The following is a 26,312-nucleotide window of genomic DNA, read 5'->3' as shown; positions in this document are numbered from 1 at the left end:
AAGTTGTAGTCCAATGGATCTAAAGAAGACATAAATGATCAAAGTTTCTGTATTGATTAAAGTGACTTGTGTCTAGGTGTTTTGTTTTTGTTTTTTTTTGTAGTGAGTGATTCTAGCCAGCAGGGATAGCCTTCTTGCGTAATTTGGGACTAGGGAGTGCTCAGGAAGGGAGGATCTGTGTATTCTAAGTTTACCGCGCAGTTAATCTATAAAAGATAGACTCCAGTGGGCAGCCAGTCCTTAAGAGAGAACGAGAGCAGGCCGGAGTTAGGAGAAAGTTCTGACAGTGGGGTCTCGGTGGGAGAGGGCTTATGCACCTTTATTAAGTTGAAAGGGCTGGGAATGTGGCTTAAGTGGTAAAAGTGCCTTGCCTGTCTAGCAAGCGCAAGGCCCTGAGTTCAAACCTCAGTACTGAGAAACAACCAACCAACCCCCGCAAAACAAAACAAAAGAACCCCACGATGTTGAAAGTTCTTTAACAGAAGTGTGCACAAGGTATACAGTAAAACCCTGCTGCGAGGCGGGATGAGGTTAGGACTGCTAGGACAGGTTGCTGTCCCGGTGCGTGGTGGGTGTCCAAGGATTCCCTGGGGTCGGATCTAGCAGAAATGGCTTTCTGAGGTCACAACAGCTCTCACCGGACTGAGGGGAGATGAGGCATAAGGGGTCCCAAGCGCTTGAAGGCGAAGGGGAGTTAGCAATAATTAGGTCCTCACTGAAAAGATACAGGGATGGGGGAAAAAAACGTAAACAAAACAAAAACACCAGGAAAAATACAGGAGTGGAGTTTGCAGCCTTGAGGGTGGGATGCAGGGAGGAAGACAAAAAACTTCTCACAAAAAGCAAACAACAAGTAGAAGCCAGCGTTTTGGAGACTGAGTGGACCAAAGCCTCAGAACAACCAGCCGCCGGATCCTTGCTACTCTCCCCGGTACTCCGTACCCGTATGGAACTCTAGTGTCCAGGTACGTAGTTTCACACCGGAATGGAAAAGCAGATGGACCCACAGGGGAGACAGGGAGGACCCGGCGGGAAAGAGCGGCGGACCCGGGCGGAAGTCACGCATAGCTTTCGGGAAGGTGAGCGGGCGCTAAACCGCAGTTGGACCTCTGGGAACTAGAAGGGTGACGCAGCTCTGACAGGTGAGGGTTGAGGGGCTGCTCCATACCGCGAACACCCTGCCTCCCGAGGCCGGGAGGTGTGGTCCGACACTCACTCCCGGGTCCGGAGCTGGACGTTTTGCCACTAGCTGTGTGACCTCGGATTTTGGAACCTCCGTTTCCCCGTCTTTATAATTGGAATAATAGAATCTCCTTCAGAGTCGTTGTGAGAAGTCAAGGAAAATACACTTAGAACAGTTTCTGGCACATAGGAAGTCCTGGATTCACAGTCTTTACTAAGACTACTTCTAGAATCACGGATTCCGTTGTCAAAACTCGCCATTAACCTCAGCCCGGTATCAATTTAGAAAAAAAAAAAAAAAGAAAACATTTACAATTAAAATTATAGTATTATTAGAAAAGCAACACTACTGACAGTTTGGAGGACAGGGTAAATAACGTTACTTATAATCTCATCCTGAAGTGGAGATATAGAAGATTATATATATATGAATATAGTTAGAAGTTATATTTTTAATGTCTTAGAGTGAATCAGAAGTATCTAGTGGAAGTTTGTAAGGCCAGTTTGTAAGGCTAGTTTTAGCTTCAATACTGAGTAGCATTGTAACTTTTGGCAAGTCACTTCATTTCTTGGTGTTTGTTTTCTACAGAAAGGAAGTATCTTCCTTATTTTTGGATTCTTACATGGATTGAGATAATTTGAAAATATTAAGAGTGTTATTTAGACTTTTTTTTTGTTTTTGGTAGCTCTAGGGTTTGAACTTAGGGCCTCATGCTTGCTAGTCAGGCACTCTGCCACTTGAGCCACTCCAGCCCAAGAGTGGTATTTAGGATAGGACTGGAGGTGTGTCTCAAGTGGTAGAACACTTGCCCCAGAACTGACAAAAAAAAAAAAAAAAGTGGTATTTAAATGTGATGGTATTATTGCTACTGTTAGGTTCTAAATAGTAAGGAGCTCAAATAGTGACTGATAGTAAGAGTTACCAGTGGTAAGGCCAACCAGTTACCAGTGGGCCTTGGACTAGGGGCTTGTTAGACACAAAGAATCATGGGGATCTCTTCAGAGTTACTGAATCAGAGAATTCTTACAGCCATCATCCCATCTGATATTAAGAAGAGCCTCTCAAGGTAGACAGGGCCTTACTCCTGAGGAGCGGGAGGACTCAAAAGGTCACCTGGTTTATTTGAGAGCAAACAGCTGTATTAGGTTTACTCCTACAAAATTACAATACTCAAATATTTACAACTTAATAGGTTTAACCACATACAAGGCTCATTGTAGCTCCTCTTTTTATAGATGAAGTGCTAATGTCTAAAGTCAGTTGGCCAGGTCCTAGAGTGAATTACTTGAATATTTTACTTTTTTGGAACCTATTGTTTCTTTTAAAAATCCAGCATAAGAATTGCTTTAAAACTGACACAACCTCGCTGGTGGAGTGGCAGAGTGCCTGCCTAGCAAGCATGAGGCCCTGAATTCAAATTCCAACACTGCCAAAAAAAAATTGATACAACCTCTTGAGATAGTTTTTGGCACATACTTGAATTATTTTGGGGTTGATCATCAGCTCCATGAAGCTGAGACCTGTGTTTTTAGTCATACTGGTATTTTTCACAATGCATAGTGTGATATTCTGTTCATAATAGGTACTGAGTAAATGTAGAATTAGAAAATAAATTTAAATCAGGTATGGTGTGACACAACTATAATCCCAACATTTGAAAGACTGAGGCCAGCTTGGACTACATAGTGAGAATATGTCTCAAAAAATGAGATTTATGTATTTCATAATACATGATCCTTGTATTGGAACTTGTGATGCATTCATTGCCACACTGGTAACTTCAGTGTTTCTTCTGTTATAGGTGGAATTGGACTGTTTGTTGAAACTTCTTTCTCTGGTAGCCAGGGAGAAATTTACATTTTGACTTTTTCTTACCATGGCTTTGGTTCACAAATTGCTGAAAGGCACTTATATTCTCAAAAAATGCCTGAAGCCAAGTGCTGCCTTGCGTCCAATTTTGGAGTATTGTTCCAGTACTCTTCAGAAACCAGTGGCTCCTTATAGCAGAGTCTCCCAGCAGAGCAAGACTGAAGAGGGGTTGCATGGACATCACCAAAAAGAGGTGGCTTTGGATATAACTTCTCCTGAAGGGAAGACTGAAACTAGTTTTGATAAAGCAATTAGAGATGAAATAAAGGACCATTTTAGGCATTTGAAGGATGAAATTGTGACTCGTTGGATGGGGTCACAAGGCCGCCCACTGCATGAGGCCTTGATGGAGCAAGCCAGGGTTGTCTGGCAGTTCCGTGGAAAAGAAGATTTAGATAAGTGGATGGTGACTTCTGATAAGACAATTGGAGGCAGAAGTGAAGTGTTCTTAAAAATGGGCAAGAATAACCAAAGTGCACTGCTCTATGGAACTTTGAGCTCTGAGCCGCCTCAGGATGGGGATAGTAGCCAAAGCGGGTACTGTTCAATGATATCCAGGATCCCGAGGGTAGGTAAGGCTTAGGAGCCACAATTTCCTAGTGAACTGGGGGGAACTGTGAACATGAGCCGTGACAGCTTTTTTTTCCATAAATGAACTCACCTGGCATGATACATGTGTGGGCATCTCACCTGTATATGGGCATGAATGACTACGTGGCCCAAATGCAATGTGAAAGCACAAGGGGGAAGTGGTTTCTGAGGAGGAGTTATTTGTTTCTAGGCATTGTTTTGGGTCAGGGAAGAACATTCCTATGTTTGAGGAATCCTGAGAGGGAAAGATTTGGATCTCCTCTAACATAGACCATAGTCCCTCTTGTGGCCAAGGGTTTCTTATTGTGGATGTAGGATCAACTTGTGGTTTTTTTTTTTAAGTAGACTTTTTATTTTAGAATAGTTGTAGGTTTACTAAAAATTGCAATTGCAAAGTTCCCACATGCCCTTCACCCGGCTTCTATTGTCAGCATCTTCTGTCAACACTGCATTTGTCAGGATTGAGAAGCTAACATTGGTACATTCTTTTTGTTTTTGGCCACATTGGGGTTTGAAATCGGCCTCATGCTTGCCAGGCAGGCGCTTTACCATTTGAACCACTACTCTAGCCCTGGTTTGTGTTGGGTATTTTCCAGATGGGTCTCCCGAGCTATTTGCTGGGGCTGGATTCAAATAAAAATCCTCTGATCTCTTCCTCCCAAGTATTTCGAATTACAGGTGTGAGCCACTGAACCCCTCACACATGGTACTCTACCACTTGAATCATCCCCTAGTCTTTTTTTTTGGTAATACTTGGGTTTGAACTCATGCTTGCTAGGCAGACATTCTACTGTTTAAGCCACTCCACCAGCTCCTTTTTTATTTTGTATTTTGTTTTTGTCATTAACTTTGTCTGCTTTTGTATAGCTGGGATTACAGTTGTACCCCACCATGCTTGGCTCATACATTTCTTTTAACTTAATTCCAGACTTCATTTGTACTTCATTAGTTTTCCCAATAATCTACTTTCTCTGTTACAGGATTCCATCTAGTATAGCACATTACATGTAATATCATGTATCCTATTTATCTTTGTTTATTTTGTTTGTTTCTCTTTTTTATTTTTTATTTGTTTTGAGACAGGGCTTCATTATGTTGCCCAGGCTGGTCTTTAACTCCTGGGCTCAAGTGATTCTCTCACCCCAATTTCCTGATTAGCAGGGACTGCAGGTGCACTGTTTTTCGTGAGGAATTGAGATGTATCGGTCAGGTATTTTGTGGACTTTCTGATTTTTTTTCTCCTGGTTCGACTGGGGTTCTGGGTGTTTCACGGAGAGTTGAAAGTATGGAGTTGAGGTATCTTTCTCGTCACATAACATGAGTACATGCTGTTGTCATATATATCATTGATGCTAACCTTTATCACCTTGTCAAGGTAGTGTTTGCCAGGTTACTCCATTGTAAAGTTACTTTTTTTTTTTCTTTCTTTTTTTTTTTTGTGGTACTCAGGACCTCACACTTGTAGAAAAGTGATCTACCACTTGAGCCATGCCATCAGCCCTACTTTTCTTTGTTTGGGGGGCAGGGGGTGGGATTGCCATTTGAATTTATGGCTTTGTGCTTGCAAAGTAGTCACTTTACTTCTTGAGCCACACTTCCAGTCCATATTGCTCTGGTTATTATTATTATTTTTTGAGGTTTTTTTGTTTGTTTGTTTGGTTGGTTGGTTTTTTTTGCAATACTGGAGTTTGAACTCAGGGCCTCACGCTTGCTAGGTGGGTACTGTATAGGTTGAGCAACTCTATTAGCCCTTGTTTTGCTTTTTTAAGACAGCTGGTGTGTTGAGTATTTTCAAGATAGGGTCTTGTGAACCATTTGCCCAAGCTGGCTTTGAACTACCAGCCTCCTGATCGCTGCCTCCTGAGTAGCTAGGATTATAGGCATGAGCTACTGGTGCCTGGCCTATGTAATTATTTTGACTTTGAGTCTCACTATGTTGCCCAAGCTTGCCTTGAACTTGGGCTCAAGTGGTTCTCCTGCTTCACCCTCTTGAGTAGCTGTGATTACAGATACATACCACCTAGCCCGGTGTCAATTTCAGAATTTTTTTTTTTTCTGTGTCAGTGATCAAACTCAGAGCCTTGTGCCTGCTAGGCAAGTACTCTACCACTGAGCTATAACTCCCTAGTTTCAGAATTGTTAATCTGTAACCCTGTGCAGAAATAACTTATTAAATAGAATACAGTGTTTATGTACAGTTTCTGTTCTTAGTCTCAGGCTTTCCGGTTAAGACACTGTTTTCCAAAGTTATTTAGGTCAGTTCCTTTGTCTGTTGACCAGCCTCTGGCTTTGTGTGAAATTTTGCTGACTTGCTTTAGAGCTGCCCTGCACAGGCTCCTATGCCTGACGCTGGCCATAGCCCCTGGACATTTGCTTGGATATTGTGCTTTAAGGAAAAAGGCAAGTGTCAGGAGTCGTATTAGGCTCCTTTTCTCCATATAATAATGAAAGAGGAAGCTATGTCCTTTTTCAAATGCAACCAGTGATACATACAAGTTGTTGGGTTGTTTTGTTTTTTTGTTTTTTTTGTGGTACTGGGGTTTGAACTCAGGGCCTCATGCTTGCTAGATAAGTGCTCTACCACTTGGGCCACCCTGCTAGCCCTTTTTTGTGTTGGGTATTTTTGAGATAGGGTCTCTCGAACTGTTTGCCTGGGGCTGGTTTGGAACCGCGATCCTCCTGATCTCTGCCCCCTGAGTAGCTAGGATTATAGATGTGTGCCACTGGCGCCTAGTACAAGTTGTATTTTTAGCCTCTGAAAATTCACAGAATGGATGGTCCTGATACTGTGGATTAATGAAAATAGATAAATTTGTTAATGCACCTTGCTAGTCCTGTGCTAAGCACTTTATATACATTGTCCCATTTATTTCTCACAATAATCCTGTGAGGTAATACAATCCTAATTTTATGTATGAGGCAACTGAGGTTCAGAGAGATTTTGTAACTTATCCAGTTATACAGTAAGTATTACTTTGTATTTGAGCATCGATATTCTTTTTTTTTTTTTTTGGTGGCAGTACTGTGGCTTGAACTCAGGGCCTTCACCTTGAGCCACTCCACCAGCCCTATTTTTGTGAAGGGTTTTTTCAACATAGGGTGTTGTGAACTATTTGCCCGGGCTGGGTTCGAACCACAATCCTCCTGATCTCTGCCTCCTGAGTAGCTAGGATTCCAGGCGTGAGCCACTGGCTCCCGGCAAGCATCAATATTCTTTTTTTTTTTACACATTTTTTTATTTTATTCATATGTGCATACAATGTTTGGGTCATTTCTTCCCATCGATATTCTTGAAACCAGATTATCCTTGAGATACATATCAAATGCCTCTGGAAATTAACACTAAATTCCATGTTCGAAGAGAGAAACAGTAGAGATAGCTGTTAAACATATAGATTTGAGAGTTAAACAGCATTAGATATACTGTTTATTATCTGAGTGTTCCATTTCTTTATTTATGAAGTGGGGTAAGATAGTAATACCTATCTCATAGGGCTTGTGTGAGTATTAAATTAAATTATGCATGCAAAATGCTTAATGTAGCATTCAGTGGATACTAGCTATTGTCAATTAAATCCACTTTTAAAACTTGAGCTATATTTTCCATAAAGTTTTTTTTTTGGTGGTACTGCGGATTGAACCCAGGGCCTTGTGTATGATGCTCTACCATTTGAGCCATCTAGCCTTTTTGTTTTTTAAGTAAAATCTCACTAAGTTTGCCTAGGCTGGCATCCAACTTACTGTCTTCCTGCCTTTGCCTCTATTTTCCACACTTTTCTGACAGGACAAGGCAGTTGTTATAAAATGGCCACTCAGAAGCTGTTATTCACAGGATCAGGAAAAAATGTACTTTAATTTCCATTCAGCAAACACAGATGAGGGGGATGAAAAGACTGTCCCAGCACAGCTGTGTCTTGAACATTACCTTAGAAATATATGTCAGGAGGCTGGAGGTACAGCTCAAGTGGTAGAGCACCTGCCTAGCAAGTGTGAAGTCCTAAGTTCAAATCCCAGTACCACCACCGAAAGAAAAAGGTTACAAGAGAAATATGTGTCAGTATTTCTTGCTAAAATGACAATCACCAGATTCATCTGTCTCCGTGGTAGAAAAGGACAGAAAAGTAAGTGATAGTGTATTCTTTTATGCTGCTGATTTGGTGATGACTCACATTTTGTTAATAGTTCAGAGGGAAGTAAAATTAATTTGTCTTTCTGCACTGCAGGGAGCCTTTGAGAGGAAGAAATCTTATGATTGGTCCCAGTTCAATACTCTGTATCTCCGTGTCCGTGGGGATGGCCGGCCTTGGATGGTGAATATCAGGGAGGACACGGACTTCATCCAGAAGACAAATCAAATATACAGTTACTTCATGTTCACCCGTGGGGGCCCCTACTGGCAGGAGGTCAAGGTAAAGCGCAAATCACTATTAATAAAAATGAAGTTTTTTGAGATTATGGTTACATTGTAGTTTCCTTTCTCATGCTAATACTTCTTGGAAGGTGGGGGTAGAGTGGGTAGAAGGAAAGGGACCTACGGAAGAGACTTATAGGACATAAATGGGTCTGGGGGCATGGCTGAAGTGGCAGAGTGTCTGCCTAGCAAGCATGATGCCTTGAGTTCAAACCCCAGTACTGCAAAAAAAAAAAAAAAAAAAACCAAAAACTTTTTTTGCTAATATAAATGTTATCCAGCCTCCTGACATACATTTCTAAATATATATTTTTTTTTTGATGATTTTTTTTGGGGGGTTTGATCTGAGGGCCTTGTTCTTGCCAGGCAGACACTCTATCACTTGAGCCATGACCCCATGACCCTAGCCCAGTAAATAGTTTTGATAAGTATATAGTCAGGTCTATAGGTACATTTCTGCTCTGTGCCCAAGTAAAAGTGTCTTTTTTTTTTTTTTTTTTTTTTTTTGGAGGTATTGGGGTTTAAACTCATGGCCTTGCACTTGCTTGGCAGTTGCTCTACCACCTAAGCTACTCCACCAGTACCGAAGTGTCTTTTAAAGTTCTGCCATGTCACCTCTTCCAAGCAACTCTATTAAGCTAGTATCTGTAGCTTAGAAATGTTCCCTTAAGAGGAATAAATGCTTAATATTTCATAATCATAAAAATTTCTATTTTCTCCTTGGTAATATAAGATAGCCTTGTTTTATAAATGAGGAAATGAAACTTTAAGAAGGTATGTGGTACAGGCCTGTAACCTCAGCACATAGGAGGCTCAGGTAGGAGGATCAGGGATTCAAAGCCTGCTCAGGTTACATAGCAAGACCCTGTCTCAAAAACAAAAAACAGGGATGGAGGTGTAGCTCATGTGTCAAGCTCAAGCTGTCAGTACAGCTTGAGAAGAGAAGCATGCAACAATCAGATTCTTCACCTGCTAGAAAACTGCTCAGACTTCACCTACAGAGCCCCCCTTCCACACAGTGCTCTGGATCTTGTCAGTGACCTTACCCAGCCTTTCTGCCATGAGGTGATCAGAAGAGAGCACTGAGAAGAATGCCCCAGCATGTGGTGACTGTGTAGAGTCTGAGCTGGGAAGTTCTGTCTCATTGCCCATGTGCATAGCTGACTGACTGCAGAGTACTTTGATATTTACTGAGTGATGGAATTTATGAATCCAAAAGATACTGTAGAGATACTTTTTCCAGAAATGTATAAAATGCTTGAAACTTTCTTTTTGAAATGATCTTCAGAACCAGTGGCCCATTGTTTTAAATATCCTTCATGGTCAGAAATCTTCATCCTGTGAAGATGTTTTCCAGGTTTTGAAACAAACCAAAGTCATCTAGGACCAAGTTTAATGAAACATTTTAGGGATCACATTAGGTTCTGGTCATAAAAGCATGAGACTGGTTTTCTAGGTGATTTTAGGTCCAGGAGCATTGAGCATTGTTTACTCAATGGAAATCATTGGGATACATCAAAATCAGGTCTCATTTTTATGACTTGGCTGGCCTTGACCATGATCCTGCTACTTATGTTTCCTGCCTGAGAGGACAGGTATGTACCATCACACCAGCTTGGTTGATTGAGATGGGGTCTCAATAACATTTTGCCCTGGCTGGCCTTGAACCTTGATCTTCCTATCTCTGTCTTTTGAGTAACTGGGATTATAGACATACACCACTACACTTGGCCCCTAAGATTGCTTTTATTTTTTTATAGTACTGGAGATCAAACCCAGGGCCTTGCACATGCTAGGTGAGTGTTCTGCTGCTGAGATGCACTGCATCCCCAGAACTTTATTTTTCAAAAGTCACTCTAGTTGCTGTGTGGGTAATAAAACCAAGCAAGGTATGGATCTGCGAGAACAGTTAATCTCCCTCTGTAGTTGAGGTAAGAAATGACAGCTTGTCTAGGTTAATGTTAAGTGGATGGGGGATGGGGCACGGCCTACATTGTTCTTAGTGTCTGGATCATAGTAAGCCTGAAAACTATGTATTAAAAACCCACCCTACCATTTCTGGGACTGAGAAAAAGTTATTTAACTTCTTGTATCTGTAAGGTTAGAAGAATGATAGAATTTATATTGCAAGGATACTATAAGGTTTAGAATGGTGGTATCAGTTTGCTGCTGAGGCTGATGGCTTAAACAAGTGGGTGGATGTAGAGCAGTTAAGTGAGATGGGAACGCTGACAGTTCAATCAGACATAACAGGTAGACAGACAATTCAGCCAGTCTCATACACACAGGTGGATTACTGGGCAGTGAAGTCTTGATTAGAGAGAAAATTTGAGAGTTATGTGTAGTTATTGAAGATGAGAATGGATGAAATTCAACAGAATAGAGCAAATAGGAACGTTTCAATCAATCTCAAGGAATCCCAACATTTGTCAGGAATGGTGTTAGGTGCCTACTGTTTCAGAGGCAGAGAGAAAACAGTGTAAAGCATGGAGGGAGTCTTACTGAGTTTCCTCACCTGTAAAGTGGGGATAGAATCACCTTTTCAGGGGAATTATACCTTCCCTCAGTTTATTACATCATATTGCATGTTTTGTTTTTTAAATAAATATTTGTTCAAACTTGAGAAAAGAGGTGTGTTTGGTGTCTTAACAGCTAAATACGATAGAACATAGAAAAATAATACCGAGGTCCAAGCATCATTTAGTTCTTATTTATCTCTATGGATGAGGCACTCAGGTGCAGAGAGACCTAATTAACCAAGGACATAAAGATGGTAGTGGAGGGTGAGCTAAAAACCAACCTGGCACTCAGTAAATGTTAACGAAGAGCCATAAATCGTATAATAAATGGCTGTGCTTAATTGTTTTCCTCTACCCAAATTTCGTTCAAGAATTGTGTCTGATGAATTACAGTATTATCACAGTCCTTTAAGATGTTTGGCTGTGTTTGTTACATTTACCCTGAGAATAATCAGTGATACTTAGTGATCAGTTAATACTTAGATTAATAAATAAGCTCCGTAGGGGAAGATACTAAAAAAAAAAAAAAAAAAAAAAAAAAAAAAAAAAACAGGGCTGGAGGTGTAGCTTATGTGGTAAATTGCCTTACTAGTAAGCTTAAAGCCCTGAGTTCAAATCTGAGTACTGCCACAAAACAAAACAACATAAGTGACTATGGATATAGGTCAGTAGTAGAGAGCTTTTTATGGGGGAGGGAGGAGAGAGTCCAGGGTTTGAACTTAGGGCTTTGTGCTTGCTTGACAAAGCACTCTGCCACTTGAGCCACACTTCCAGTCCCCAGTAGTAGCATGTGTAAGGCCTTCAATCCCAAGATCTGGAAAAAAAAAAAAAGGAAGAAAGAAAGAAAAGTTAAAGCAATGTTAACCTAGAGGAAATTGAGGGAATGAGGGCAAAATCACATTCTGTTCACTTCCTACTTACTGTATAAACTCAAAGTCCCCGAGCTGGGCATGGTGGCCCATGCTTGTAATCCCACACTTGGGAGGTTGAAGTAGGAGGATTGTGAGTTTGGGGCAGCCTGGGCTGAATAGTGAAACCCTGTCTCAAAATAGATAAATAGATAGGAAAAGAAAAAGTCCCTATTTTACTTAGGCGATGAACCTAAGGATCATCCTGGATTCCTTCATCTCTCTCTCACACCACACCCAATCTGTTAACAGAGTCTTGGTACTTCTACTTGCAAATGTACCACAGTCTGGTCATTTCTACTGTCTCTTCTACTTTCACACTAGTCCAGGTGTTTGAATTAATGCAGTAACTTCATTTCTGATTGCTAAGGAGGGGAAAGGAGCTGAAGGTTGAGGTGATGTCTACTGGCAAATGATTTTATTAGTCATTCCTATGTAATGAAACTTCTTCTATAAACACCCAAAAGGACAGTTTATAGACCTTTGGGATAACCACAGCTGGAGGTTCCTGGAGTATGGCATGCCTGGTGAGGACATGGAAGCTCTGAGTCCATTCTATACCTTGCCCTATGTATTTCTTCATGTGGATATTCATCTGAATCTTTGGTAATAGACCAGTAAACACATATGTGCACCTGAGTCCTGTGAGCCAAGTCTAGCAAATTAATTGAACTCAAGGAAGGAGTTGTGGGAATCCTGATTTATAACAGATTGGCCAAAAGTATAGGTGACCACCTAACTCTTGCAACTGACATCTGACATGGAGGGTCATCTTGGGGCCTGAGCCCTCAACCTGTAGGGTCTGATGTTGTGTCAGGTAGCTAGTGTCAGAACTGAATTGGATTAGAGGTCATGTAAGTGGTATCTGCTGGAGGGTTTGCCAGAACATTGTTTGTTATGTGCCCCCCACCCCACCACCCCTCGCCTGCCTATAACACATATTTGGCATCAGAAGTGTTTTGCATCCTCAAAAGTTGTGTTTTATTTATTTATTTTCTCCTGGCAGCGTTAGGGATTGAACGCAGGGCCTCTCCCAGGTGCCCTACTACTGGGCTACACCTTCCTCAGAAGTTTTGATTTGCCTTGCTCTTATGCGTGAACCTGAACACACATTCTATTTGTATTACTTTTTCTGTGAATTGTCTGTTCATGTCTTTTCTGTTGAAAAGACATGTTGGTCTTTTTTCTTCAATTTCTAGGAACTCTTTTTTTGGCAGTACTGGAGTGTGAATTCAAGGCCTCATGCTCATTAGGCAGGCACTCTACTGGTTGAGCTACTCTGCCAGCCCTCTAGGGACTCTCTTATTTATTTATTTATTTATTTGGTGGTAGATGGGCTTAAATTCAGGATCTTGCGCTTTCTAGGCAAGTACTCTACCACTTGAGCTATGACTCCAACCCTGTAGGAACTCTTTCTTCAGATTAGCCTTTTGTCTGTGATAAAAGCAACTAGTATACTTTAAAAGTGAAAAAAATAGTCCTTCAGGCTGGAGCCATGGCTAAAGTGGTAGAGCACCTGCCTAGCTAGAAGTGTGAGGCCCTGAGTTCAACTTCTGGTACCACCACCACCAAAAAAAAAAAAAAAAAAAAAAAAAAACGGAAGAAAGAAAAGAGATAGAGTCTCTAACTTTGCCTAGGCTGGCCTTCAGCTCAAGATCCTCCTGTAGCTGGATTACAGACATGGCACTTGCCCAGCTCACAATCTGTCTTTTTTTTTGACTCAATTTAAAGTTGCCAGTATCAGTTGCCTAAACATTTTAGCATGAAGATCACTAGACTTCAGTGTTTGTGGTACTAGGGCTTGACCCCAAACAAGGCCTCATATGTTAAACATGCGCTGTACTGCTGAGGTACACTCCCAGCCCAGATTTTGTATATAACTTGCTTTCTTACTAGTAGTAAGTACATCACAGAGGTCTCCCATTTATCCTGTATGGATCTACTTCCTTTTAACAGTAGCCACATATATAGTTGTATAGATGTACTGTAAATTAGCTAGCTATTCCTCTATTTTTCTTTTTATTTTTTAATTAATTAGTTAATTAATTTGTTGTATTCCTTTTGAGTCAAGATTTCCCTGTATGGCCCAGGCTGGCTTGGAACTCAAAATCCTTCTGCCTCTGCCTCCCAAGTGCTGGGATTATAGGTTTGTACACTCACACCTGGCTTCCTTTTTTATTTTGCACTATTAGAAAAAGTTGTATCTTTATGTATTTGTCAGAATTTATTTGTAATATAAATTCCTGAAAGTGGAATTGGTAGGCCAAAGTTATGGCATTTCAATTTTATTTATTTATTTGGTGGTACTGGGGTTTGAGCTCATGGCTTCATGCTTGCAAGGCAGGTGCTCTACCACTGGAGCCACACCTCCAACCGCCATTTCACATTTTGCCTAGTTAGTATCATATTAGTTTTCTGTCATTGCAAAACAAGTTACCACAAATTTAGCAGCTTAAAGCAACACAAATTTATCATCTCATAGTTCTGTAGCTCATAAATTGGGACATGGTGTGGTTTGGTTCCATGCTCAGTTCGTTTTTTGGCAGTACTAGGGTTTGAACTCAGGGCTTTGAGCTTGCTAGGCAGGTGCTCTCCCACTTGAGCACCTCCAGCATCATGCTCAGTTCTTATAAGCCTGAAGTGAATGTGTCAGGGGGGCTGTGTTTCTTTCTGGAGTTTTTTTTTTGGGGTTGATGCACTTCCTAGCTCATTTTGGTTCTTCACCAGATCCAGTCCCTTATGACTATGGAACCGAAGTCTTCTTCCTTCCTGTCAGGTGGAGCCTCTCAGCTCTTACATGCTACCTGCACTCCTTGCTCTCTCTGTCTTCAAAGTCAGCAGTGGAAACTCTCCCTCCCATTGAATCCATACTTATATTCTCTTTCACCACTGCCTTTATGGGCTGCAGAGGATAATCTTTTTATATTAAGGCCAACTGATGTGGAACCTTAATTATATCGGCAAAAATTGAGATTAGTGTTTAATTGAATACCTGAGACAAAGTACGTATACACTGGGGGGTGGAGATCTTGGGACCATCCTAGAATTTTGCCTATCATGATTACCACCTACTCTCTAAAATCATAATGCTTGCTGAGCTCAAGTCGTTGAGCACCTGCCTAGCAAACACAAGGCTGTGAGTTCAAACCTAGTACTATTTAAAAAAAAAAAAAAAGGTTTGATTTAAAATAGTGGTGCTAACTTGCCCTCTGATGTTAAAAATGTGTGCCTATTTCTTCCCACTCCCATTTTTGTACTTGGTTGTTTAATCCTTTTAGTTATTTGTAAGAGCTGTGTTTAGAATATTAGTCTCTTATCGATAAATGCTACAGTTTTTTTTCTGGTTGTCCTTTGTCTTTTGCCTTCAGAGTTATAGTTTGTACTCTGTTACTTTTAGGTCCTGTTACCTTCCTTCTGTACTTCTGGATTAGAAAGGTTTCACTGTGTTTTTCTCTTACTGATTATGTTATTTCATTTTTTAAAACTTTATGTCTTTTGGACTTGGGCCACATTTTAGTCATAGAGTTCTTTCCTAGCATTCACAAGACCCTGGGTTCAATCCCCAGCATTGCAAAACTAAAGAAAATTATTTCTTTGATCCAAATGGCTAGCCACTTCTCATAACTTCATGTATTACTTATTTGGGCTAGAAATGTGGCTCAGTGGCTGACCACTTGACCGGCATGCTCAAAGCTTCATTCTTGGAAACAAAAAGCTTTCTAAATTATTTATTTATCGAGATGGTCAGATAGGGTCTCCATGTGTTGGCCAGGCTGCTCTCAAACTGTTGAACTATGGGGCTAAGCAGTCTTCTTGCCTTAAGTGTCCTGAGTAGCTGGACAACTTAAAAATGAACTTCACTTTTTTATCATTGCAATTCCATACAAATGCCTCAGTTGCTTATTTCAGCTGTGAAATAAATGGTCTTTTATTTCAGATTCCTTTTTCCAAGTTTTTCTTCTCGAATCAAGGAAGAATCCAGGATGCCCAGTACCAGCTTGTGCTTGACAAGGTAACTTTGCCCTGTACATGTCACCTTTAGTGAAAAGGATTCCTGCGAGGACCATGAGAAATAACTTATACTTAGGGCCCCCTCTGTCCCAGACCTATCCTTTGAGCTAACCCCCATCCTAGAGGAATGTTAGTATGATCACCTTTTCAGGTGCCTGAATTTTATTTTACATTTAAAGTAGGAGTTCAGGAGAGCTTCAAGTGATCTCTATTAGGTGTCCTTGTTGTCCTTACTAGTCTTAAGTGAAACCACTTAATGGAGTAAGGAAAGGAAGTACAAGGTAGAAAGAAAAGCAGTTTTGTACTTCCTTTAATAATTCACTACAGCATATGACTCCTATTGCATGCTTGCTGAGGGCTTATGGTGTAAAGACTCCATTATAGTAATTACCTCCTGGGATTTGAAATCTCCAGGAATAACATGAGCACATCAGTGTATGAGATTCTTACCAATTTCTCTGTTTTCAATTTAGATCTCTTCTATAGGATTTACCCTGGCCGATAAAGTAGATGGTCCATTCTTCCTTGAAATAGATTTTATTGGAGTGTTTACTGATCCAGCCCATACAGAAGAATTTGCCTATGAAAATTCTCCAGCTCTTAACCCAAGACTTTTTAAATAGAGAAAAGCATGTGGCAGTTTGTATTACTAACCTGAGAATGTTATAACAACCACAAGATAGATAAAATAAAGCATTTTATTTTGAAACCAGGGCCTCACACATGCTAGGGAAGTGCTCTACACTGAGCCCAAAATAAAACATTTCTTTGATGGCATCCAGTGAATGCTGGTACGTGTTCCTTAAGGCTAAATGCTGTTGCTAAGAGAGAGATAAGCATGAAACTAGTTTCTAAGCTGTGTATAAATGCAAGTACTGGTGCAGAGGTGTTGTGTAAATAACTTAATGCTTTTGTCCCAAAGTTCTCATGAGGAATCTCTGAGGTGATTTTTGATGGCCACCTACCATTCTTCCTGAGAGGTTTCTTCTGTTTCCTAATTCATCCTTTTTTTGGTGGTACTGGGGTTTGAACTCAGAGCTTTGTGCTTGTGAGGCAGGTGCTCTATCTGTTAAACCAGGCTTCCAGCCCAATCTACTTCATCTTTGAGGAAAGGAGATTGTTAAATAATATTTAAACATTTTTGTTTTTGTGGTGATGGGTTTTGAACTCAGGACCTTTCACTTGCTAGGCAGGTGCTCTACCACTTGAGCCACATTCGCAGTCCGTTAAATAATACTAAGATAGGAGCCGGGCATGCTGGTAGCTCAGGCCTGTAATCCTGGCTACTTGGGAGGCTGAGATCAGGGAATCATGGTTCAAGGTCAGCACAGCTGGCCCCCATCTCTAAAATAACCAGAACAAAATGGATCGGAATTGTAGCTCAAGTGGTAGAGTGCCAGCTTTGCAAGTGAGCCACCAGTGCTCAGCTGTAGTGACTTCTAATGTAACCACTGGAGAAACTAAGATACTACATTACTGTCTTTACAGCTTCCCCAGTCATTTTATTCATTTAATCCAACTGCATCTTAGAACCCAGTCATTTTAAATATTACATGTTGGATTTGTCAAAAATAAGACCCTGATTACCAGTGTGTTTATTCATTCATCCTTTTGAAGACAGTTTAAATCGATAAATTCTTGTGATCTTAGAGAAAGAGGTACAAAACTATTAGCCAGAGTACCTCAAGGGAGCCAAAACTATGAATAAACAAGGGCAGTAGGCTTTTCAATATCTTGCCTAAAATCCATTTTGTATTTTTTTCAGTATTGGGAATTCAACTCAGGGCCTTGCATAGGTTAGGCAATTGCTCTACCAGTTGAGACATGCCCCCAGCTCTTTTGTTTGTATTTTGTTTTTGAGCTGGGGCTGAATAATAGTCCGGTCTGGCCTTGAACTCAGGATCTTCCTGCCTTATGCCTAGTAGCTGGGATTATAAGCGAGTGCTATCACTGGTATAATTATCTTTTTTAATTTATTACTTATTTTTGGTGGTACTGGGGTTTGAACTCAGGGCCTTGTGTCTTGTGCTTGCTAGGTAGGTGCTCTGCCACTTGGACCATGCCTCCAGCTCTTTTTGATTTGGTTAGTTTCAAGGTAAGCTCTCAAATTTATGTTTGGAACAGCCTGGTCTACGATCCTGCTGTTTATATTCGCTGTGTAGCAGAGTGATACACGCTGCCACATCTAACTCTTACTGGGTGAGATGGGCTCTCAAACCATCTGTCCAGGCTGGCCTTGAACCTCAGTCCTGGGCCTCCACCTTCCAGTAGTTAGGATTACAGGCATGAACCACTTTTTTTTTTTTTTTTTTTGAGGTCCTCATATCTTAGCCTCCTGAGTAGTTAGAACTACAGAAGCATGCCACCATATTCAGCTTGTAATTACCTTTTTAAATTTTAACAGCTTTATTAGGTATAATTTATACAACATAAAATTTGCCTGCCTTAAATATACAGTTCAATTTTGTAGAAAATTTACAGGTTTTTTCAATCTAATTATAGAGAATTTCCCAGGCCCAAAAAGAAATCTCAGTTCCCCTTTTTGTAGTTACTTTATTCCCATTCCCATCTCTAAGTGACCACCAGATGTACCTTTTCTGGATATTTCATACCAACAGAATCATACAAAATGTGGTCTTTGGTGTGTTCTTTTTGCTTAGCATAGTATCTTTGAGGTAAAGCCATGTTTTAGTATGTATTAGTGCTTCATTCCTTTTTATTGCTAAAGATAACAATATTTTATTGTTATCCTGGGCTGGGAGTGGTGGCTCACAGCTATAATCCCAGCTGCTACTGGAGGAGGAATGAGGTTTGAGGCCAGTTTTGGCAAACAAGCCCAGGTATGAAGGTGAAAGTCTGGAACACCAGCCAGGCAGGAGGCATAGGTAGAAGAATGGTGCCCCAAAGCTGGCCCCAGGCAGAAAAGGAAGACCCTACCTGAAAAATAACAAAGCAAAAAGGCTGGAGGTGTGGCTCAAGTGATAGAACTCTTGCTAGGCCAGCAGAAGGTCTGAGTTCAAGCCCTAGAACTGCCAAAAACCAAAAACCCTATTCCTTTGTTTATCCATCATCCATTGATAAACATCTGGATTTTTTCTACTTTTTAGCTGTTATAAGGCTACTGCAAATAACTTACATACACATTTGAGACAAGTTCTCACTGTGAAGCCCACTCTGGCCTTGATCTCTCAATCTCCTTACCTCAGCTTCTTGACTGTTGAAATTATAGGTATAAGCCACTGTACGTGGCTATATACAAGCTTTTCTCTTGGGTGTCTAGCTAGGAATGAAGTTGTTGGCTCAGGGTGAACTTGAGCCACCTGAGAACTGTCAAAACTACTTGCAAAAGTGGCAGCATTTTACATTGCCATCTGTAGTGTAAAGGACTCCATTTCTTCCACATTCTCCCAGCACTGTTACCTGATTTTTTGATTATCAAGTGGGACGAAGTGGTATCTCCTTATGATTTTGATTTACTGATGGACATGTAATTAGACAATTTATATGTTAATGGAAATGATGTTGAGTTTCTTGCCATTTTTTTGTGGGATTGAACTCAGGGCCTCATGCTTGCTAGGCACTGTACCACTTAAGCCATACCTCAGCCCTTTTGCTTTTAGTTTTAAAGATATGGCCTTGTGCTTTTGCTCTTATGGCCATGGACCTTGTCCTACTTATGTCTTCCTCTTGAGTAGCTGGGATTGCAGATCTGCATCACCACACTTAGCATCAGGCAAAATTTATCTAACATAGTTGTACTATTTTACATTCCCAGCTTTTTTTTTTTGAGACAGGGTCTCACTAGGTAGCCTCAAGTTTATTTTTTTAAAATGAAACTGGGATTTGAACTCAGGGCTTCATGCTTGCAAAGCAGTTGCTCTACCACTTGAGCATACTGCCAGCCATTTTGGAGATGAGGCCTTGCATACTGTTTGCCCAGGCTGGCTTTGAACTGGGATACTCCTGATCTTATCTTCTGTGAGCCACCAGTGCCCAGCCACATAGCCTCAAACTTGTGATTCTCCTGCCTCGACCTCCTGACTGCTAGGATAACAGATGTATGCCACCATGTCTGACTTGATCCAGCGTGTGTGTCTTGGTTGGTCTCATCTTCGCATCTCATCAGGAAAATCTGAATCAGGCATATGCCATGTTCTGAACATATATGCAAAACAGTAAATATAAAACTGGAGAGGTAATGTGGAAATACAAAGGAAGAATATGTCTTTTCTTTGCTAGGTAGAAGTGGGTGGTGAGGAAAGGATGTGTGCAAGGTACATAAAACTTAATTCTTCTTAGCTGGTCATCCAAATCTTCAATTAATTATGTTAACAGAGAACAAATTTGTCACAATGAAAAAAATTTTTATTTATAAAAATCTTAATTAGTACACAACTCAGAAGCTCTACATAGACACAGCAAAGACTAGGATAGGTGCACAACTCTAGTCTTTTTCCATAGAATTAGTAAGATTTAGTAAGTATGATGGAACATCATAATCCTTAAAAGCAGTAATCCTCAGGGTTTTGTTTTTTGTGTGAACTGGGGATGGGATCCAGGGCTTAGGTATAATGTAGGTGCAGTCTACCAATGCATACTCCCAACCCTCTAAAATTTTGATTGGGTCCTGAGCTTTTATCTTGAAATAAGCAAGGCTGGAATGAGCTATAGAATTTTATTTTTAAGAATACAGTAAGTGACAGATGACAATTACATGAAGCCATCTGAACAAAGGTGCTTATAAGTTTAAAATAATTTCCATACAGTTAAAATGATGCCACGACAAAGCACTGGCCCAGTTTCATTAAGGTTACTAAATTTTCTAGACTAGAGGATGATGAGGTGACCTTTGAACCCCACCTTTCCAAATTATTAACTTTATTCCAGTTTGAAGCTTGTGAATAACCAGCTGCCGTAGGTAAATGCTTTTGCGTGGAAGGGGACTACAGGTCTGTTAGTACTGCAACCTCCAGAGGGACCTGGACATTAGAAATCTGGGGTAGGAACTGCAAGGGTGGTCTCATTAGGAAACGGAGTGCACAGGGAAGAAACCACTCCAAAGAACTTAGAAGGCTGAATGTATCTTTTCAGAGCTATGGGACGTGAAAAACCAATGGAGGCTACATAGATAATGAACACAAGTTAGTGAAAAAAGAGCTTTGAAATGGGAAAGACAGTACAAAAATACAAAAGAAAAACATTTACAAAAGAAAAGCATGTTAGGAATAAAGGAATATTGACAAGATGTGAAAAAATTATTTATCTTTAAGAACAATGAGGCCCCTTCGAACTCCCAAAAGCTGTGCTTTCTTCTCCTTCCGTTGTTGCTCGTGCTTCTTCCGTTGCTCTTCCCTAAGGGGACAGGTCACGTGTTAGGCTCTAGTGAAGTGCTGAAACAGACACTTCAAAGCAGCTGTTTCTGGACCAATACTAACTTAATGACATTGAGCACACTTGGGTGAAACTCTCCTAGAAGGCGCTGTGCTCTGCCTAGGTTCTCACATTGTTAGTGTTGGTCAAAGGGCTACAAATTTGTATTTTCCTTTTTTTTTTTTTGCGGTACTGGGGCTTGAACTCAGGGCCTTCACCTTGAGCCACTCCTGCCAACCCTTATTTTTGTGAAGGGTTTTTCGAAACAGGGTCCGTGAACTATTTGCCCAGGTTGGCTTCGAACCTTGATACAGGCGTGAGCCACTGGCACTGGCTGTATTTTCCTTTTTACAGCACTCTGTTGTAAAATCAAGCATGGGACAACAGGAATCAGCAAGTACCTCCTTTTTGTTGTTGTTTTTTTTGGTGGTACTAGGGTTTGAACCCAGGGTTTTGTACTTGCAAAGCAGGCATTCTATGGCTTGGGCTAAGCAGAGCACTGGGGACGTGGCTCAAATGGCAGAGCACCTGCCTGGGAAGTGTGAGGCCCTGAGTTCAAACCGGTGCTCTCTACCACTTCAGCCATGCCTCCAGTCCCCATTTCTCATTTTTTGTTTTTCTTTTTCTTCCCGTTTCTCATTCTTGAATGTGCTCATGCCATGTGATGCCATCTGTCGTGACACAGCATGAAGATGTTGCCAGCACCCAATCTTGGACTTCCAGAGCCATAAGCCAAAGTAAACTTATTTCTCTATAAAGTACCTGGGTTTAGGTATTTTGTTATGGCAACACAAAAGGGACTAAGACGCTCTGCTTCTAACCTAGTACTCTGAGTCTCCCTCAGAGGTGCTTTTGTGTACTGTCATTTGAAATTAAAAAAATTGGAAAGCTGAGTAATTATGTACTCAACCTGGTCTGAAGAGGAGGTTGTTTGTAGGTTTTCTTGTGGAAGCTAACTCTGTTTCCGTGTTCATTCAGACAGTTCTTTTCTTTAGATTGCCCCCATGGTTTCAGCTTTCCTAGTTTAGAACAAAGACAAAGACTATTAAAGATTCCCTTACTTCTATCCCCAGCCTTATTATCTCGTAGGTGGCTGCCTGCTTTCTATCAACATATATATATTTTGTTTTGTAGACATTTGCCAGAATATTCTACAATTTACTTTGATTTCACATTCCAGATATAAATCAGATTTTCCTCTACAAATGAGTCATATTTTTTTAAATTCTTATGAAGTCACAGAAAGAAACAACAGTAAACAAACACTTAACACCAAAGCCAACTACATAGCACATTGAAGGGAGCTGTTATAACCAAGTACTATGCCAAGATTGCTTAAGTGTTATGTTTCATATTAAAGTGGCATTTTATCTATGTAGCTTGTTGTTATTGTCACAAATTATGTTCAGAATGGAATGTGTGGGAAGCTTTTTTTGGAGGCAACACTGGAATTTGAACTCAGGCCTCACGCTTGCTAGGAAGGTGCTCTACTATTTGAGCCACTCCACCAGCCCTTTTTTATGATGGGTTTTTTTGAGATAGGGTCTAGTGAAATGTTTGCCCAGGGTTTGAACTGCAATCCTCCTGATTTCTGCCTCCTGAGTAGCTAGGATTACAGGTTTGAGTCATAGGCAGCTGACTGAGCAGGAATATTTTTGGTATTAGAACTGGGACCAGATCTAGCAATTCTCAATTCTAGGTATTTACCCAAAAGTAATCAGTTTCAGTTTGTTGAAGAGATACCTGCAGTCCCACATTCCAAGCAGCACTATTCACAAGAGCCACGTTATGGGATCAACCTAAGTGTGCATCAGCAGGTAAATGGATAAAGAAAATGTGGTATTTGTACACAATGAAACACTATTCAGCCCTAACAAAGGAGGAAATCCTACCCTTTGCAATAGCATGGAAGGAACTGGAGAACATCACACTAAGTGAAATAAGCCAGGCACAAGAAGACATACTGTGTGTTCTCACTTAGGTGAAGAATATAAAACAAATGAATTCCTAGAAGCACAGTGTGATAGTGGTTACAGAGGTGGGGGAAGTGTGGAAAAGGATTGGGGAGGTACTGGGTAAAGTTACCCAAAACTTCAGTTTTGGGTTACTCAGGAGGAATAAAAGTCTAGTACGTAACATGATGACTACAGTTAACAATGTTTTATATACTTGAAAATTGCTAAGAGTAGATTTAAAGTGTTCTCACTACAAACAGATATGTAAGATAAAAATCAAAGGGGCAGAGACTCAGATGTGTATATACCCATGCTCATAGCAGCAATATTTTGTCCAATATTCACCATGGACAAAAGGTGGAAAGTTAGCATTGGCTAACTTGTAAGTTTCTTGATTTTGGCTAAAATTTTATTAATTTTTTTGGTAATAATATTATTTAGAAGTTATACCTTGGTTAGCAGAAGTGAGTCCATTGTTCAATGGACAATCTTCTACATGGACCCATGTGAAAGTAGATGCAAGAGAAGGAATTCTAGATAAGTATGGCTTCCATTGAGTCACTAGAATTTTTTTTCATTTATTTCATTCCTTCATTCATACAGTGTTAGGGATCAAACTCAGGGCCTTATGCATGCGAGGCAAGCACTTTACCAGTGAGTGACACCCCGGTCCTTTTCACATCTTTGCATACATAGTTTTTAATCTTAAGTCTTCATGGCCTAAACACCCCTACATACCTTTGTGTGGCTCATAGTTGAGGGGACGAGATAAACTTGCTTTGAGATCAAATACTGGTTTCTTACTGGAGACTGGAGTCCTCACTGCCACAGTTGTTAATTTGAATGGGGTAATAACTAAAAAAACAAAACAAAACAAAACCCCGAATACCAAAGGGCTTAATTAGAAAACTAAAAAAACCCCAAAACGATTGTCATTTTAATCAAAGTATCACTTCTCCACCTTAGAAATAATTCTATGTTATGGACTGAAAACTTTGTATCTTCCTGCTCCCAGTTCCTACATTAAAATCCTAAACCCCCAGTGTGAGTAGTGTCAGGAGGTAGGGCCTTTGGGAGGTAACTAGGCCATTAGAGGGATTAGTGCCTTCTAAAGGAGCCCCACAGAGCTCTCTAGCGCTTCTGCCACCTGAAGATAGAGGAAATCAGCAGTATGCTACCTGGAAGAGGGCCTTCACCATAACTTAGTACCTTGATCCAACCTTTAGATCTGAGAAATAAATTTCTTTTGTTCATAAACCATTTAGTCTTTGGTAATTTGTTATAGCAGCCCAAACAGGCTAAGATAGTCTATATAAACAGTATAAAATACATGTATGGCTAAAGAGCAGGAGGAAAAAAAAACCTAAGAAAAGCTAACCACTAGGAAGTTTTCCCCGTGAACAGTTCCCTAAAGATTCTGAACACAAGTACACATCCTAGTCTAGAATTCTGTTTAAAGAAATTGTTGGGTTATTTCTTAGCCTATTCCCCGGCTAGTCTCACAATTTAGTCTCTTTTTTTGGTGGGACTGGGGCTTGAACTCAGGACTTCAAACTTCCAAAGTAGGCCTATCACTTGAGCCATGCCTCTAGTCCATTTTGCTCTGGTTATTTTGGAGATGGGATCTCTCAAACTATTTGCCTGGGCTGGCCTTGAACTGCAATCTTCCCAATCTCAGTAATCAAATAGTCAGGATTACAGACATGAGCCACTGGCACCCAACTCACTCTTCAGTCTTTAGGGTCATTAAGCCATGAAGAAATCCTCGGTTTCCACAAAGATTACCAACAACGACACTGGCCTCTATTCTGAAGTTCCTGTGGATTCCTTTAGTCTCAGGAATCCTTTCTGGGTAACTAAGGCTGTTGTCCTGACACCTTGACTTCTTTTTTGGCAGTGCTAGGGATGGAGCCCAGGCCTCGTCAGGCACTCTACTACAGAGCTGCACATTTCATTTTAAACCTTTACCCTACTACTGTGGTGTTCTTTTGAACCCACCACTGTGGGTTGAGTATGTGCTCAGAATGCACAGGGCCCTGGGTTCAATCTCCAGACTACAAGAAAGAAAAAGTAAGACAACCACAGGGGTGTTGTAGCTGGCTGTCAAGCAGCCAGCATGTTGAAGAGTATCTGTACAGTTTAGTCTGGTGTGGAAAGTCTACTCGTCATGACTGTGGCATTTACTCCATGAATTCTGTGGTCTGGGATCCTGTGAATTCAGAGTCCTGCAGGACCATTCAGAGGTTGTAATGATTACAATGATGCTTCTCTTAATCCCTGAGTCCTAAAGGGGCTGGTGCTCTTCAGGAAGGGTCACCTTTTCCACAGAACAGATCCTCAGGCAGTAGACAGCTTTTGGCTCATGTCTCTGCTCACGTCTCAGCAGTACAAAATGAAAAATATGCTGAAGTTTTTCCTATTTTTTTTCCCCCCTTGGGGGGAGTGTTGGTTTGAATTCAGTACCTCATGTTTTCTAGGCAGGTGCTCTACAACCAGCCCTTTTTTGCTTTAGTTATCTTTCAGTTAGGGTCTTGCCTTTTTGTACTGGCCAGCCTCAAACTGTGATCTTCCTAATCTAAGTTTCCTGTCTAGGAGGGAGCACAGGCATGTACAACCACATCTGTTGAGATGGCATCTCACTAACTTGCTGCCCAGACTAGAACTGTGATTCTTCCAATCTCTGCTTCCCACAGGGTGAAATCTTTACATTTGCTATTATAGATATGGGGAGGATTTAAGAAAAGAGAATTAAATTTGGGAAGTTACATGGCTTAAAAGCGAACCAGGTTTTTTTTGGTCATGTTGTTTTGTTTTACCAGCAGAATTCTCCTTGGTGGTGTTTAACTTGGGTGTCCCGAGCACAGTCTGGCCTTTTGTGATATTTCCAGATATGGTCACATGTGGAGACTTTCTGGCTGGAGTCTTGGTCAGTGAACGCTTGTGCTCATTATCTTCAGTAGCAGCTGAAAACCTAGATGTGACAGTGGAGTGGAACACGTGAGACTTGTGTTAATCTTAAATAAAACCATTGGGCCACCACAGGAAGCTAGAGAACCTCAAGCAATATTTGTGTGTGAACAAACTGCTCACACACAGAAGCCATGTTCTTAAAGCAAATCATTTATCAACTTCCATTAGTTCTAAAATATGTTTTTGTGTCATTTGGTGTCCCTACAGTGGTCAATGCCAGTGTAAGGCAGGGCTTTGAGATGTTCTCACCTTTTCTCTTCCTCGTGGTGACATCAAGTCAGAGGGACAGGAGACTGCTTTGCCAGATGAGCAACAATAACACCTTACTGGAAGAATGTCATTGTGGGAACACAGACCGGTCCATTCTCTACTCATGACAAATTCCACAGATGCATTTCAGTAATTCTCTGATGGAGATTCTTTTTACATTTTAGCATCTTTGAATTAGCATACATTTTTAAATTGGTAACAATCACTAGCAGTGATTGTTTTGTGTGTATGGTTTGCAAAATAATGGTGAGTCTT

At 40.8% G+C, this 26,312-nt stretch overlaps 2 protein-coding genes across 6 annotated transcripts in view; one reads left to right on the top strand and one right to left on the bottom strand.

Moving 5' to 3' along the window:
* The first annotated feature begins 1,015 nt into the window (after nt 1–1,015).
* Nucleotides 1,016–26,156, top strand: Ndufaf1 (NADH:ubiquinone oxidoreductase complex assembly factor 1). 4 transcript variants are annotated; one of them, XM_074065698.1, is made up of 5 exons: nt 1,016–1,142; nt 2,985–3,620; nt 7,867–8,052; nt 15,419–15,493; nt 25,995–26,156. In XM_074065698.1, the coding sequence occupies exons 2-5, from the start codon at nt 3,060–3,062 to the stop codon at nt 26,010–26,012; spliced, it is 840 nt and encodes a 279-aa protein (XP_073921799.1). In that variant the 5' UTR covers nt 1,016–1,142; nt 2,985–3,059; the 3' UTR covers nt 26,013–26,156. The 4 variants fall into 4 exon arrangements, with proteins under 4 accessions (XP_073921799.1, XP_073921798.1, XP_073921796.1 ...); XM_074065697.1 differs by lacking the exon at nt 25,995–26,156 and adding an exon at nt 21,548–21,778; XM_074065695.1 differs by lacking the exon at nt 25,995–26,156 and adding an exon at nt 15,966–16,269.
* LOC109694357 (nucleolar and spindle-associated protein 1) overlaps nt 19,747–26,312 on the bottom strand; it is a 28,237-nt gene continuing 21,671 nt past the window's right edge. Inside the window, exons 8-11 of one of the 2 annotated variants that reach the window (XM_074065694.1) lie at nt 25,634–25,788; nt 23,556–23,672; nt 21,773–21,881; nt 19,747–20,844 (exon numbers count right to left, since the gene is read on the bottom strand). In XM_074065694.1, the coding sequence (XP_073921795.1) occupies nt 20,748–20,844; nt 21,773–21,881; nt 23,556–23,672; nt 25,634–25,788 (478 nt within the window). In that variant the 3' untranslated portion in view covers nt 19,747–20,747. The remainder of the gene's footprint in view (nt 20,845–21,772; nt 21,882–23,555; nt 23,673–25,633; nt 25,789–26,312) is intronic. The other variant, XM_074065693.1, reaches the window with a different exon arrangement.

Source organism: Castor canadensis, chromosome 2 (genome assembly GCF_047511655.1).
Source record: "Castor canadensis chromosome 2, mCasCan1.hap1v2, whole genome shotgun sequence".
NCBI lineage: Eukaryota > Metazoa > Chordata > Mammalia > Rodentia > Castoridae > Castor > Castor canadensis.
Note: the sequence above shows the minus strand (reverse complement) of the source record. Positions and strands in the feature narration are given on the sequence as shown.

Excerpts from the sequence above, each read along its gene's own strand:
- Ndufaf1 (XM_074065695.1), top strand. The coding sequence starts at position 3,060 with ATGGCTTTGGTTCACAAATTGCTGAAAGGCACTTATATTCTCAAAAAA. Across the intron at positions 8,053-15,418 it reads CCTACTGGCAGGAGGTCAAG|ATTCCTTTTTCCAAGTTTTT; the intron begins GTAAAGCGCAAA and ends CTTTTATTTCAG. Across the intron at positions 15,494-15,965 it reads ACCAGCTTGTGCTTGACAAG|ATCTCTTCTATAGGATTTAC; the intron begins GTAACTTTGCCC and ends TTTTCAATTTAG.